Source organism: Cucurbita pepo, chromosome 1 (genome assembly GCF_057944985.1).
Source record: "Cucurbita pepo subsp. pepo isolate OVF chromosome 1, ASM5794498v1, whole genome shotgun sequence".
NCBI classification, from domain to species: Eukaryota; Viridiplantae; Streptophyta; class Magnoliopsida; order Cucurbitales; family Cucurbitaceae; genus Cucurbita; species Cucurbita pepo.
This window is the reverse complement of record NC_141798.1, coordinates 18,870,923-18,884,105: the sequence shown is the minus strand read 5'-3', so window position 1 is coordinate 18,884,105 and position 13,183 is coordinate 18,870,923. Positions and strand designations below refer to the sequence as shown.

The window sequence follows — 13,183 nt, the reverse complement described above, 5'->3', positions numbered from 1 at the left end:
TTATTTAGCTGTGATTAATGCAATGTCGTGTTGATTGAGATTAGATGTCCCATCTTTTCCTAAGTGTGTCAAACCATTGCCAAACAAGAATTAGAGTGTCATTGCACTCCAAACATAAAAAATTTCAGGCTATTTCACTCATTCCAGAATAGAGGCAATGTATTTGATGTACCTGTTCTAGTGCAATTGAATTCCGACTTATCTGCTGAACGCCAAAAAGATTGATAGATTTCATGTCAGCAACCGCCTAAACATACATTCTTATCAGTGAGATGGACCGAGTAAATTCAAATAAAAGCTAAGATCAGAACTCCAAAAGAATCTGAACGTACGAAAACACAATGAAAATATGAACCTTAATAAATGAATTTGCTGCCATACTACTGATTCCACCAAATATGTAATTTCGCTTCAGTCCTGAAATAAAAGGTGCCATTTCCTCGTCTCTACGAGTTATCTATAGGTACAAAAAGAAAATATGTGAGATCTTTTTTACATGAGTAGATCCCCCTAGTGAAGATACTTTCAGAAAATGGTATAAATTTTTGAACACTACAAATAAAACTAGATGGCAAGGAACAAATGTGTCAAAATATATTATGGATTTTCTCTTCATATATTCAACAGCAGAGATTTGTTTGACATTCGAAGGCTAAAATTCTAAAAGTTAATTCTGGCAGCATGGGCATCCTGAAAAAATAAAGCAGTCTAATTGGTTTGTAAAAAAAAATCCCTTCGATTTGTGAATTTTTTGATATGCAGGAATCAATATAAGGTTCCAGCAAAATGGACATGGCAAAGCTCCAAGGGGATTTCTCCTATCATACGAAACAGCTACAAAAAATAAAATTACATACCCATAAATCTAAATAACATCACCTACTTATCTTCAGGTATTCCAAAAAGAAAAATGAAGGGGAAAAAAGAAGATTTATCACATCTGTTTTAATGATCACAACAGGAAGAGTACTCAGGTTTTCCCTCCCATTCTCACCCTCAATAAATACAATATATATTTGTGAATTTGGGGTTCAGGGAGTATTTGTGAATATACAATCCAATACTTTGCTCAAAAGTTCATTTTTTGAAATTATCCCCGTTGAATTAAGAAAGTTCTAGAATCTGCTACTGTCAATTACAGAAAGTGGTCATTATTGTCATCATATACAGCTATGCCGAAGGGCGAGAGCATCAAGAAGAAAAGAAATTCTGTTAAACGAGCCAAGCGTTTAATCAGTATTGACCAAAGAGCTTCAGTAATTTTTCTAATGAAATTACATAATCAGTTCAATTTGAACTGACATTTACTTATCCTATAAAGAATCATCTTGCACTAGGAAATCAATATGATTATTACTTAGGCCATAATCAAGTGAACTTACCTGCGCAGTGAGGGAGATAATGAAGCCATCTGGCTCTTCTGCATCTTGGTTCTCCATATATTCCCTAGTCGTCATTTCCTGTTTCAATACTACTATTAGAAATTTGTTTGCATACCTATCAAGAAAGCTCCACAATCATCGGCAATTCACAAATTTCCAACCTGTAAATGGAACAGCGTCTCAAGTTGCATCTCAATACGCAAGACCTTGAGACAGTCAATAGATAATTTTCTATACTCCTCCGCAAATGATGCCAGATCCCGAGTAAATGCACTGTCTGTTCGGGTATGATGAGGCCTGCTATTAGCTTCTGCCTGATATGAAGGTTTTAAAGTTGTTTGTTCTAACCTGTATGCAGACAAAAAATTGTCCATTTCAGATACTGCATATGGTTATGAAATTCTATTTAAAAAAACCACAAAAAATATTTCAACCTAAAAATGTGGAGCCACATTTCAAGTAGGAAACTTCCATCAAATTACCATTTTTTATATGAAACACACTAATCTGGTTAAAATATAAATTAAAGAATTGTATAATCCCATACAAAAAGTAACGAAAGCCTCAAAACTCCAAACTCTTTAAAATGTTTATCGGTAATCTTGAACAATAAGTAATAGACAATTAACGCTTTTCAAGAGAGAGAACACTCAAGCATACATTGTGTCACAAGCCTACTTAGCCGAGCACAATGGCCTAGCAAAACTGATTGGTGAGACCCTCTTAGACTAGTGAGGAATAACCACTCATCTCAACTCTCCTCACCTCTTCCTTTAGGACACAATTCATAACTAGTCCCTCACAAGGTTCTCACAACCCTTGTGGCATGAAAGTACACCGAGTAAAACATCCCATCACCACATAAGCAAAGCTAATTGGAAAACTCTTTCCCAATCTTTATATAACTCATACAAAGAGATAATGTTCAAAGAAAGTCGTTCCCTCTGTGGCAGGCCCTAAGGTATCCAACTTAGGATTCTCATAAAAAGAACCTCCGGATAACAAGGCCATTTATGGCCCGTCTATTATTTAAGCCTCCCTCTGATTTCACCTCAACATCCCCATCGAAGACCTCCATCAAGACACGCTTGATCAAATTCACTTGAGGTACTTGACTCTCCCCCAGGGTTATCTCACTCTCTCCAGAGGGTCTTTGCTGAAGGAGACTTGGCCATGATTCACTTAAATAAGTCACTGGAACATAAAATAAGTTAAAAATAAAGGTGTTGGACCGTAAAAGATATTGAACAAAATTGGGCAAATGTTACACGGCTTCTAGATAACTTTAAAATCAATCCTACATTCATTGTCGCAGATGTTGCAGATCTCTAAGAATATTATAACTCTGAAGATGGGTTGTTTCTTGCGAAGGTAGGTTAGCCTTTTGTATTAAAATAAATTATTCTATTCAGTTATTAATAGGGCACTTGCTAGCTAGAAATCTTAGACGTCTTCGAACAGCACTGCAAAGTGGGTGTTGGAACTTCAGCACCATTGACGAAGATTTTTTTAGAACTTAAATCTTACAAATTTCATCCCTAAGAATCCAATGCTTTACATTCTTTCGCTCATTATCCCAAATCAATACCAGAACTTTAATGTTTTGTATTTCTACTTTCTTAAGGTATCACTCAAGAAATAAATTATACCAAGCAAAAAATTGAAATTGAAATGTGTAATCGAAGGTTCTCCTAAAAACCCCTGATGCGTAAGTACCAATGATTATGTTAACCTCAGAGATTGCAACAAAACAAGCATACACGATAAAGTATACAAGTCACTCAGGTCTGTGAAATCTGACACTCAATTTAAGTCTACCAAGAAAAGAAAAACCGAAACAAGAAAAAAGAAAATCAAATCAAATGAAGGAACTTACTCGTCGATAGAGTCAGCAACAAATTCCAATGAGTCGCTAAGTGACGCCAGCAAAATTAGTTTGTGATCATCACGTATTAGATACTCCTAAATGAGAATAGTAAATCAAAGATGTAAGTTTCATGCTAATTTTATTTGTCTCTAGAAGGGAAAGTAGCAGGCTATATCAACTTCAAATTTCAAAGGCTGAACCCAAATGTACTTAGTTGAGATAACGAGCATATTATATCCAAACCTGCTTAATTGAGGGTAAGTTCAATAATAAATTGCAGAGCTCTAAATCGATCTCGAAAGTTTCAGCATCAGAAGAATTATTTTCCAGGTTTGACTGGCTACCAACATTTGATAAACAAGCACTAGCTGGATCAATTCGCAGTAATTTCTCAATATCGTGTCTCCCAATAAGCATATAACTCTGTTTTTCAAGAACTGCCTGGAATTATAACAACAATTCTTGAGTGATACAAGAGGATTTGAAAAAACAAGCATGGTACAGTGTAATTGTAGTATCAATTCAACAGGGATTTCGATTTTAACCAGATTAGTGCGGTTAAAATAGAAAAATAGAACCAGACTTAGGCCAAAATCTTCAAGAGGAAGGAAACAGGGGGGTGGGGGGTGAAGAAAGTTCGTCAATAGAGAATAGACCAATAAGCTGGAGACAACCGGAGACCTTGAGGAAAAAAGAGCAGACAAGGAACAAAAACACATGCCTCCATATACGATGTTCGACACCTTTCATATGTTCGCTCGAGGAAAGTTTGCACATACTTCACAAGTTCGCCAGAAAATTTGGGCATGGCTTGAGCCCAATCAATAACCTACAACAATTTGGTAAGTCCAAATCAGAAACTTTGAAGGCCAAACATCTGCGTAATATATCAAACTACAAACTACAAAAAGGTGAAATAATATTTCAAAGGAGGGAAGTCAACATCTCCCTTGGAGAAATATGGACTTGCCTCTCGTTCAAGGAAATCAATAGCCAATAGTCCTTGTAAGACTGGACGACCCCTCTCAACAGATGAATTATAAATTGCAGCAGCCTGAGCTCTTGGTCGAAATGCAGCAGGACCTACATAGGGGTCTTGAATTTAGAAATATAGTTCACCAGAAATGTCAAAGGGTAAAAACAGCTGATAAATCTCCGACCCAGTTTTAAACTGAAAATACAGGCAAGATTCTTCCTTCTTTTACAGAGTTACACAGTGGCAACTCTATTTGATCTCTTCATTGTATGCCTAATAGATACCCATTTCCTATACTGTTATGCCGTATTAATTAAAAGGGTCGATGGAGAAATCTCATGAGAACAATTGGAAAACTAGAGAACTGCTTTTCCAGGATACTTTTCATGGTTGGCAGAATTCAGTTTGTTGTAACCATAATCTCATAGGACCTCCATATTTACTCCCAACCTGCAGTAAACAGAAATTGTGTGGACGAAACTCTACAACACTTCACACTATACCTCAGTTTATGCTTACGACAATAATATTCTTCTTTTTAAAAATTTATAAACAAATCGGTGAACTTTTTTAGGTTTTATACTGTTTTTGGGGTGGTTGTCCTGTTTTTCACGACACAAATAGAACTCCTGAACTTTCATCCTTCTTAACCAACGTCATTGGTGGCCGGTGGTGCTCAGCAAGCATTTAAGTACTTCCTACTGAAATCTTTTAATTTCACCAGGAAAAAAACGTGAGACTTGAATTCTTTACATCTCACGCATAGTATGAAAAAACTAATGCATGTCCACAAAACTCGTTGCACTTAAATTTGGGAATTATTGACGAATAATCTCAAACAAATGTCTTAAAATTGAATTCAAGTTCCAATCCAACGGTAGTTTTTAGAAGGAGAAGCTAAGAGATAAGAGAACTTGCTTGAAATAGCTTGTTGTATACTTTTTCGGTAGTCTACAAACATAGTCGGCAAAAAGTGGTCCTTCACAAAATTGTCCATAAAAGCAAGCAATCCATCATTCCTGTAATTTCAGGAACAAAATTTTTAAAAAAATCAATAGTAAAGCAGAATAAAAGATAATAAAGGGTTCTGAAGATAATGCACTTAGATGAACCAAAAGCTAGCCATAAATACTAAGGGATTGCATGGTAGGCAATCTGAACTTTTTTTTTTTTATTTTTTTAAAAACAATAGGTTGAACATAAACAAAGTTGTATTTCACATTTCAAATTTAAACATTTGTTCAAAATGTATTCTATAATATATTTATAGACCATGAAACTAGTTGTAGTTGCAAAACTAAATATTAGGTTGATTATAAATCATTATCAATTAATTTATAATTTTTTTTAATAAATTTTGTATGATTGTTATTTTATAATATCATATAATTAATAATATATTATATTATACATATTTTAATTTAACACAAACAAATTAAGCTTATAGCCCAAACTTCTGTATTTATTAATTTTTTATATTTTCTTAATATAATTATGCATTTTAAAATTTCAAATTCAAAAATTGGATACAATGAAAAAATAAAAATGTCAATTCAGAAATTTTACTCTTCAGATTTTAGAATCCGAACACAGTTTTTGAAAACATATCTTACAAAAACATATTCTCTTAACTCAATGAATCCTAAAACATAAAGCAGAATCATGCAACGACAAATGATTTTTAGATACAGGGAATATTCCTCAAACAATGTAACTTGTCCTGATCATCAAAGCATGTCATCTTTTAACCATGTCAAGCTCTCCTTCATACGTTCATCCATTAAGAGTAAACAAAGAAAGTAACCATGCAATGAATCATTAGCCATCTCAAGCGGAGATTCTTTTAAAGTAGCAACTTGGTATGAGCAAACAACTATATTTTCCACCTTATAGAACTTACCCGAGCTGCAAATACTTTCCCGGAAGCATTTTAGCAACCTTATCAGTGAACTGCAGAAATCATAAAATATGTCAGGACAGAAACCCATTTAGACTTGATTATTCATATTTGATCGTCCGTATGAATAACAATCAGAAACCTGAAGAACTGGCCGGTATACGGCTGCTGCCAAATAAAAACCCAGTTCAGGCAAGACAGCTGCTGATCCATAGCCTTCTTGTGATACATTGGGGCCCTTCCTACTCCATCCATGGCGAATGAGATCCACGCCTTTATAATAATTAAACAAAAGAAATATTCAGACATGCTGAAGAGTAGAGAAATGGAAGGAGTGAAAACACACAGACAACATGATTATCTATAGAAGGTATTGCTCCCCTTTTTCCATCATCATAGCAGTATAGTCATTCAACCCTCCTCTCCAATTTGAGAGTCTTTTTGCAAATTCAGCTCTAGGGGTATCCCTTGTAATTCCATACTATCAATCGAATTGTTCCTTATCCAAAATATTATATATATATATATATATATATATATATCCATGCAATTGAGCTAGAGTATCAAACTTCAAAGAACAAGTTTGTAGCTAGCTATTCTGACAGCAACATAATCAATCAAAAACTCCCAAAGAAACGGAATTCAATAATTTTTATAGGCGTCAAAGAATCATTGCTGAAACTGATTCCACATGATCTGTCAGTTTAAGGAAAAAGCAATTAATGTTTTGCAGGTAGTAATATCCATACCCACCTTCGTTAGGAACAGATATTGTAGCATCTGTGAAACGAAAAGCAAAAGTGAGACTATCATCTGCCCCATCCCTGCAGCACATTTGCATGAAAATGCATTTTTGCAATAAAAATTCAAGAAAAATGAGTACAAGCATAAACATAAGGAATTTGACTACTCAAACATTAGAAGTATGAATATTGTATAAAGTACAAAACCAGTAAGAATGAATGCAATTACAATTGATATGCTAAAAATGAGAAATAAAATTTTGTTGCACTTTTGAGTAATTTATTTTTTTGGGGAACGAAACTTTTCATTGAAATAATGAAAAAAATACTAATGCTCAAAATTTCAATAACCAAAGGAAAATAACAAAAAAAAAAAAAAAAAAAAAAAAAAAAAAACAAAACAGAAGAACATAAAAAAGCCAGGATTACAAAGGAAAGATGAAGGCATTCCAACTAAAACCTAAATCCTCAATTGAATAAATAGTGAAGTATTTGGAAACAGAGCACCATGATGAAACTTTAAGATGACACGACCCAAAACAATCAGACCATGGAAGAAGCTTGTTACAAAGTACTCTGATTTCTTTCAAACCAAATTTCAGATAAAAGTGCTTTCACCGCATTAGACCATAGAACCTTAGATTTTGATGACAAGGAAGGACCAACAAGCACTTGAATAACGTTCTCCTGGAAAGTGTTGAAGAAAACCCACTGAAGAACTTCTGACAATTAAAGAATAAATGCTGTAAAGTATACACATCTGACAGACTGAGAAAATGGAAGAAGACAAGTAAAGCGAAGGGAGCTTCCTCTGAAGAACTTCAAAACAATTTAGAGAATCATTAAACATAGCCCAAATAAGAATATTAAATCTTTTGGGGGTTTTAGATTTCCAAATATCTGTATGAACTTCCATAGCCTTCTTATACATAGGGGAACAGAAGGCCAGATGCGTAGAGAGTGAAATCACCAAAAATTCCCCTGAAGGCTCAAGTAACTCCTGGAATCCAAAGAAGAAACCACCTTTCCCTCCGAAGTACAACTAAAAAACAATTGGAAATCCAGAATTTCCTCATCTTTAAGAAATCTTCGAAAACTATGGTCCAATTACATCCCAATGATCGAAAACTGAACCATTGGAGAATACAACAGTGTTAAAAGGCCGAGGGAACCGAGACATCAGAGAAAAATTCTATAGTCATGCCCAAATAAAAATTATTCTACCATTACCTTGCTTGAAAGCTGCAAAAAATTGCACTTGCTACCAGACTTGAGAAATGCTAATCTAAGGGCTGCTAAGACTCATTATACTTTTGCCAGATGTGTGTCAATGAAATGAAGAACGCCCACGAATACTTGGAACAACTTAGCGCCAAAAAGAATCCAATTCATGCATGAATCTCCAACCCAACTTAGCAAAGAGAGCCAAATTCATATGTTTTAATCCACCAAAATCGAGACCCCCCACAAGCTGTGCTTTTGAGACCAAATTCTATCAAGAAATTACATCTCTGAAGGGCTTCAGCGTCTAGAACTTCAATTATAAATCTAGAGGACCAAACAAATAAGCAATGAAATGTAGAAAAATGACAATAAGAAGAAATAAGCAAAACAAAATATGGATAACGAAGCTTAAGTAAATGTGCCAAAGGTAACATGAAGATAAAGTGTGAACAAATATTCAAATGAAGATAGAAAAGGATTCCAAAATATGCTCAAGAATGATCAAGAAGTTCAATTAAATGCATGCCTCTTTTCTTTGGAGGGCACCTTGCTTGCAAGCCTAGCTGTTTGTACAGCAGCATCAGCTGATGCTGCTTCAGGAGTTGCTCGCAGAATCTCACAAATGAGTTGCTGACATTCACTCTGTTTCATAGACGATGAATCGTGAGTATATAACTTTAGAAACCAAGTATTTTTTTTGCAGAGATACCACCAACCACATGCTTCACTCCCCTTCAAATTTGAGGGTTCTCTATTAACCATCTAACAGCTCCTTCACCCCTCTTTAAAGTTGAGAGTTCTCTACTCACCATCTAACAGCTTCTGTTAGTGAAGATTCTTTCCTATCTCAACTATACAAAATATTAGAATAAATACACGTGCAACTTTTATAAAGGAAAGGATATAATACCCTAAACAAAATCTTATAACATACATAAAAGAATATAAAAGATAAAATAAAATAAGAAATAAGAAATAAGAAATAAAAACCTAGAATACAAAGTACAAGATTATCCTAACTTTGACCATAAATTGAAACACTGCCCTTAAGGTGGGTTGTACATACTATACAATCCCAACTTGCTATTCAAATCTTCAAAGATTGGTCTTGGTAAAGGCTTAGTAAGAATATCTGCAACTGTTGTTTAGTAGGCACATAGATGAGTATGGTAGGCTCATAGTTGAGCCGAACAACTTCAATATATTTTGTCCTATCATGATGAACTAGAATATTTGTCATTCTTATTGCAACTTGATCATCACACATCATTTATATTGGTGATGAACAATGTTTGCCTAATTCCCTTGGGACTCTCTTGATCCATATACTTTCACATATGACATGAGAAAGTGTTCTAAATTTAGCTTTTGCACTACTTCTTGCAACCACAAATTCGTTTTTGCTTCTTCATGTAACAAGATTACCCCATACAAAAGAACAATAGACTGAGGTAGATCTTCAATCTGTAACATAACATGCTCAATCTGCATAAGAATATACCTCAATGTTTGTCTTGTCAGTTCTTTTTTTTTTAAAAAAAAAAGTCCTTTTCTTAAAATTATCTTATGATATTTGAGGATTCGATATACAAATTCCGTATGTTCGACGTCGGGATAATGTACAAACTGGCTAACCATGCTGACAGTATATCCAATATTGATACATGTATGAGCAAGATAGATAATTCATCTTACAAGATGTTGATATCTACACATATCCATAGGTGTGCTCTAATCGTTGAATCCAATATTCATTAGGGAGTCCATAGAAGAGTCATCCGGTTTACATCGTAACATGTCAATCTCTTTCTCAAAGATCCAACATGTAGTTCCTTTGGGATACAACTATACACTTCTTCCCACCGAGCAACCTCCATACCAAAAAATTATTTGAGATTTCCTAGATATTTAACTTAGAATTCTTGGGCTAAGTGATTCTTCAGCATTTACAATTCTAATTCACTATGTCTAGAAAGAATGATATAATCAACATATACTATTAGAGGGCATGTAAATATATAGATATATCCAAGACAGATAACAAAATTTTCAAAACCACCAAACAAAGCATGAGAAAATTGCTAAAGTCCATAGACAAAATTTTACGTTTGCATACCCTTGTTGGATTAATATTCTCTTTACATACAGGATGAATATCCATGTCTACTGATTGATCACCATTCAAAAAAACATTTCCAATATCTAACTGTTGGAAACCCCAATCAAGATTGGCTGCTAGAGATAAAATAATTCTTATGATATTGACTGTCACTCACTTTCTTCCCATAACAATCAGTTTTGGAATAGTATGGAAGATGTTCAATGAACGTGACATCCATAGGAACATATACCTGTTTTTTGATAGGAGAGTAGTATTTGTAGCTCCCCAAGAAAATGCATTTATGGGCACGATGATCCAATTTATATAATGTTGGGAATGGATGTGGACAAAAGCACTGCACTTGAAAACATTAGGGACCACAACAAGAGACTGGACATGAAGATGGGAAAATGATTGAATGAAAACTTGACCAGGAGTGGAGAATCTAAGAACACAAGAGGGAATGACTTCATCCAATAAAATTAAGGAGCATGAGTAGAGAACATAAAGCATCGAGTGAATTCAAGGAGATGACAATTCTTGCGTTCAACTACTCCATTCTTTTGGAGTGTCAACACAAGAGATAAGGTGGAGAATCCCTTGTGCAACCATTGTTGCACACTGTTTTGTGTGTTTATTTGTTCTTAAAACTATAAGAAGCTACATTAGCTACATAGGCCCTACCATCTCGATCATTGTGGTTTCCAATCAACAGGCTTCCCAGGGATCTTCCAGCATGTTTCCTTGATAGCGTCTCAAATCTTATGAGTTGTTCACAAGAGAATAAAACTTTCACCTATCTCATTGGTCATGAAATTAATTAACTACGACATGACTATGCTATTTCTACTTTCCACTTCCTGAATTCCAAAGCAATTGCTGAAGTTGCAATTTGTTTAGGCAGATGGGAGCTACAACAAGCGATGGAGGTAAAGACAACACCAACGAAAAGTTATAAAAAAATCTAGAGTTTATTGGTGCTCTCATAGCATGAAAATTTTAGTATTTTCATTCATATTTCAAACTATACCAAGATCATAATAAATACAAGGCATAACAACTATCATAAACGGAAACAATAGTCAAATCTAAACAAAAATCTTAAAACATACCTAAATAAGGAGATAAAATCCTAAAATACAAAATACAAGTTTGCCCTAAATCTGACCATAAATTAAAACAATTAAATGGTTAATGGAGAACCTTCAACTTTAAAGGGGGAGAGGCACACGTGGGTGGATGTTGATAAATTCACAACTATGTGAACTTATATAATTCACGCCCTGAATTGTCGTACTCAATGCAAATTCTTATGTAATTACTCAACTTACACCAACAACCTAGACGGGAGGATTTTTGTTTGACCCATATACTTCTTTGGAGAAGGTCATCATGTACCTTTGTTTGACCCATATACTTCTTTGGAGAATATCACCTTGTCCCTTTGTCCGTCTAGGTCGATTGGTGTTGGCTCTGGCCTTTTTTTCCCTTAATTTACAATTTCACTTTGTTTTTTAAAGAAGGAGAGAGGGAGTGACAGAAAAGGAGAGTAAAGTTACAGGAATACCTGCAAAACTGTGAAGGCAAAGCCTATAGTATAACCTCCAGTGACTTGAGATGCTTCAGAGTCCGGATTCCAATTATCATCAGTTGGCATTGACCTTGGTGTATTCATATCTGCATGTCGAGAGGCTTTTGCTTCCAGAAGCTCCCCAACAACAACATGGTTCTCTGCATGATCACTGTTGAAAGTTAAAACTAAGCATTATAGGGAGAAGGAAAGACAAAAATATGAAAAATGTTTCCTGACCAAATATACGAACAACAGTTTCCAAAACAGAATCAAGAAGATCTCTTGCAGAAGTCTGTGCTTTTCCCATAGGAGCCATCACTGGTGAAACAGGGCTCACTGCAACCAATGTCCCAGCCAGTGGAATGCCATTCTGGCACTTATGTTTTGGTAAATGGAAGCTTCCTAACTGCCCCTTCATAAAATGAGCAGCAGTCTCAGATCGAACAGCCTGACCAAAGCCTAACCTTGAGGAATTTATTTGTTCTGCATAAGCTTTGATTTTGGAAGTTATTATATCATGGATCGTAGGTCGCAATCTTTGGCTGTCAGATAAGAAAAAAATTAAAGAAGTTGATATAATTTGGAATCATACAAAAACGGATTTAGTGCTTTTCCAGGCACAATACATTAAATCAAGTAAAAGAAATAAAAGCCTTAATTAAAACAAACAAGCTCTGGGGAAAGAGTAAGAATATGCCTTGAAGCAATAGACTCGAAGCGATTTCTGAAACATTAAGATTCTAGAAAATGTAACTCTTAAAAAATTGCAAAATGAACTTTCATCTAAAGGATAGATCTGAAACAATTTTACCATATTAAAATTCTCTTGCCTGAATTATATCCCAACTTTAATCCTGCCATCTAGTACCCAATTATACTAGCTGTACAGATGGAGAATTACATAAAAAGACGAAGTTCTTTTTATTACTGATAAGAGGCAAATAGTACAAGCAGAGGAAGCTTATATAAGAGCACTGGCAGTTCGCTTGAATCTAAGTAAAAGGACAATTACAGAATAATTCTGATATGAAAGCCCATGGAGCCGTAAACTAGTTAACAAGTTGACATATTCCTTTGATTAAAGGAGTGCTCTATGCCACAAAAAGACATGCCTGTTTCTTTCTAGCCAAATAGCACCAATAGAAAGGAGCCACAAAGTACGTGGACATAGCAGCCTTAAAGTCTCCATGCTAGATCCAAGGAATGTTGAAATTTTTGTAGTAGGAAGACAAAAACTGGGAAGCGAATGGGCAGGATATGAACAAGTGCTTCGTATCCTCCCAACTACGCTTGGAAAAGGAGCACCAAATGGGATAGAGAGCTCTAGTGGGATTTTTCTTTTGAAGTTTATATGCGGTGTTTATAGCACCCAACAAAAAAGACCAGAGGAAAGCTTTACACTTTCTGGGGGAGCTTTGCA

The 13,183-nt window shown here is 34.9% G+C and overlaps 1 protein-coding gene across 5 annotated transcripts in view; it reads right to left on the bottom strand.

Moving 5' to 3' along the window:
* LOC111792388 (exocyst complex component SEC8) overlaps positions 1-13,183 on the bottom strand; it is a 32,212-nt gene that overhangs the window by 1,082 nt on the left and 17,947 nt on the right. For all 5 annotated transcript variants that reach the window (XM_087125356.1, XM_087125353.1, XM_087125352.1 and 2 more), the window contains 15 exons: positions 12,001-12,305; positions 11,758-11,921; positions 8,616-8,731; positions 6,876-6,946; positions 6,265-6,395; positions 6,126-6,175; positions 5,144-5,244; positions 4,220-4,332; positions 3,967-4,078; positions 3,493-3,686; positions 3,259-3,344; positions 1,544-1,730; positions 1,383-1,460; positions 356-457; positions 173-247 (listed from right to left, as the gene is read on the bottom strand). In XM_087125356.1, the coding sequence (XP_086981482.1) occupies positions 173-247; positions 356-457; positions 1,383-1,460; positions 1,544-1,730; positions 3,259-3,344; positions 3,493-3,686; positions 3,967-4,078; positions 4,220-4,332; positions 5,144-5,244; positions 6,126-6,175; positions 6,265-6,395; positions 6,876-6,946; positions 8,616-8,731; positions 11,758-11,921; positions 12,001-12,305 (1,885 nt within the window). The remainder of the gene's footprint in view (positions 1-172; positions 248-355; positions 458-1,382; positions 1,461-1,543; positions 1,731-3,258; positions 3,345-3,492; positions 3,687-3,966; positions 4,079-4,219; positions 4,333-5,143; positions 5,245-6,125; positions 6,176-6,264; positions 6,396-6,875; positions 6,947-8,615; positions 8,732-11,757; positions 11,922-12,000; positions 12,306-13,183) is intronic.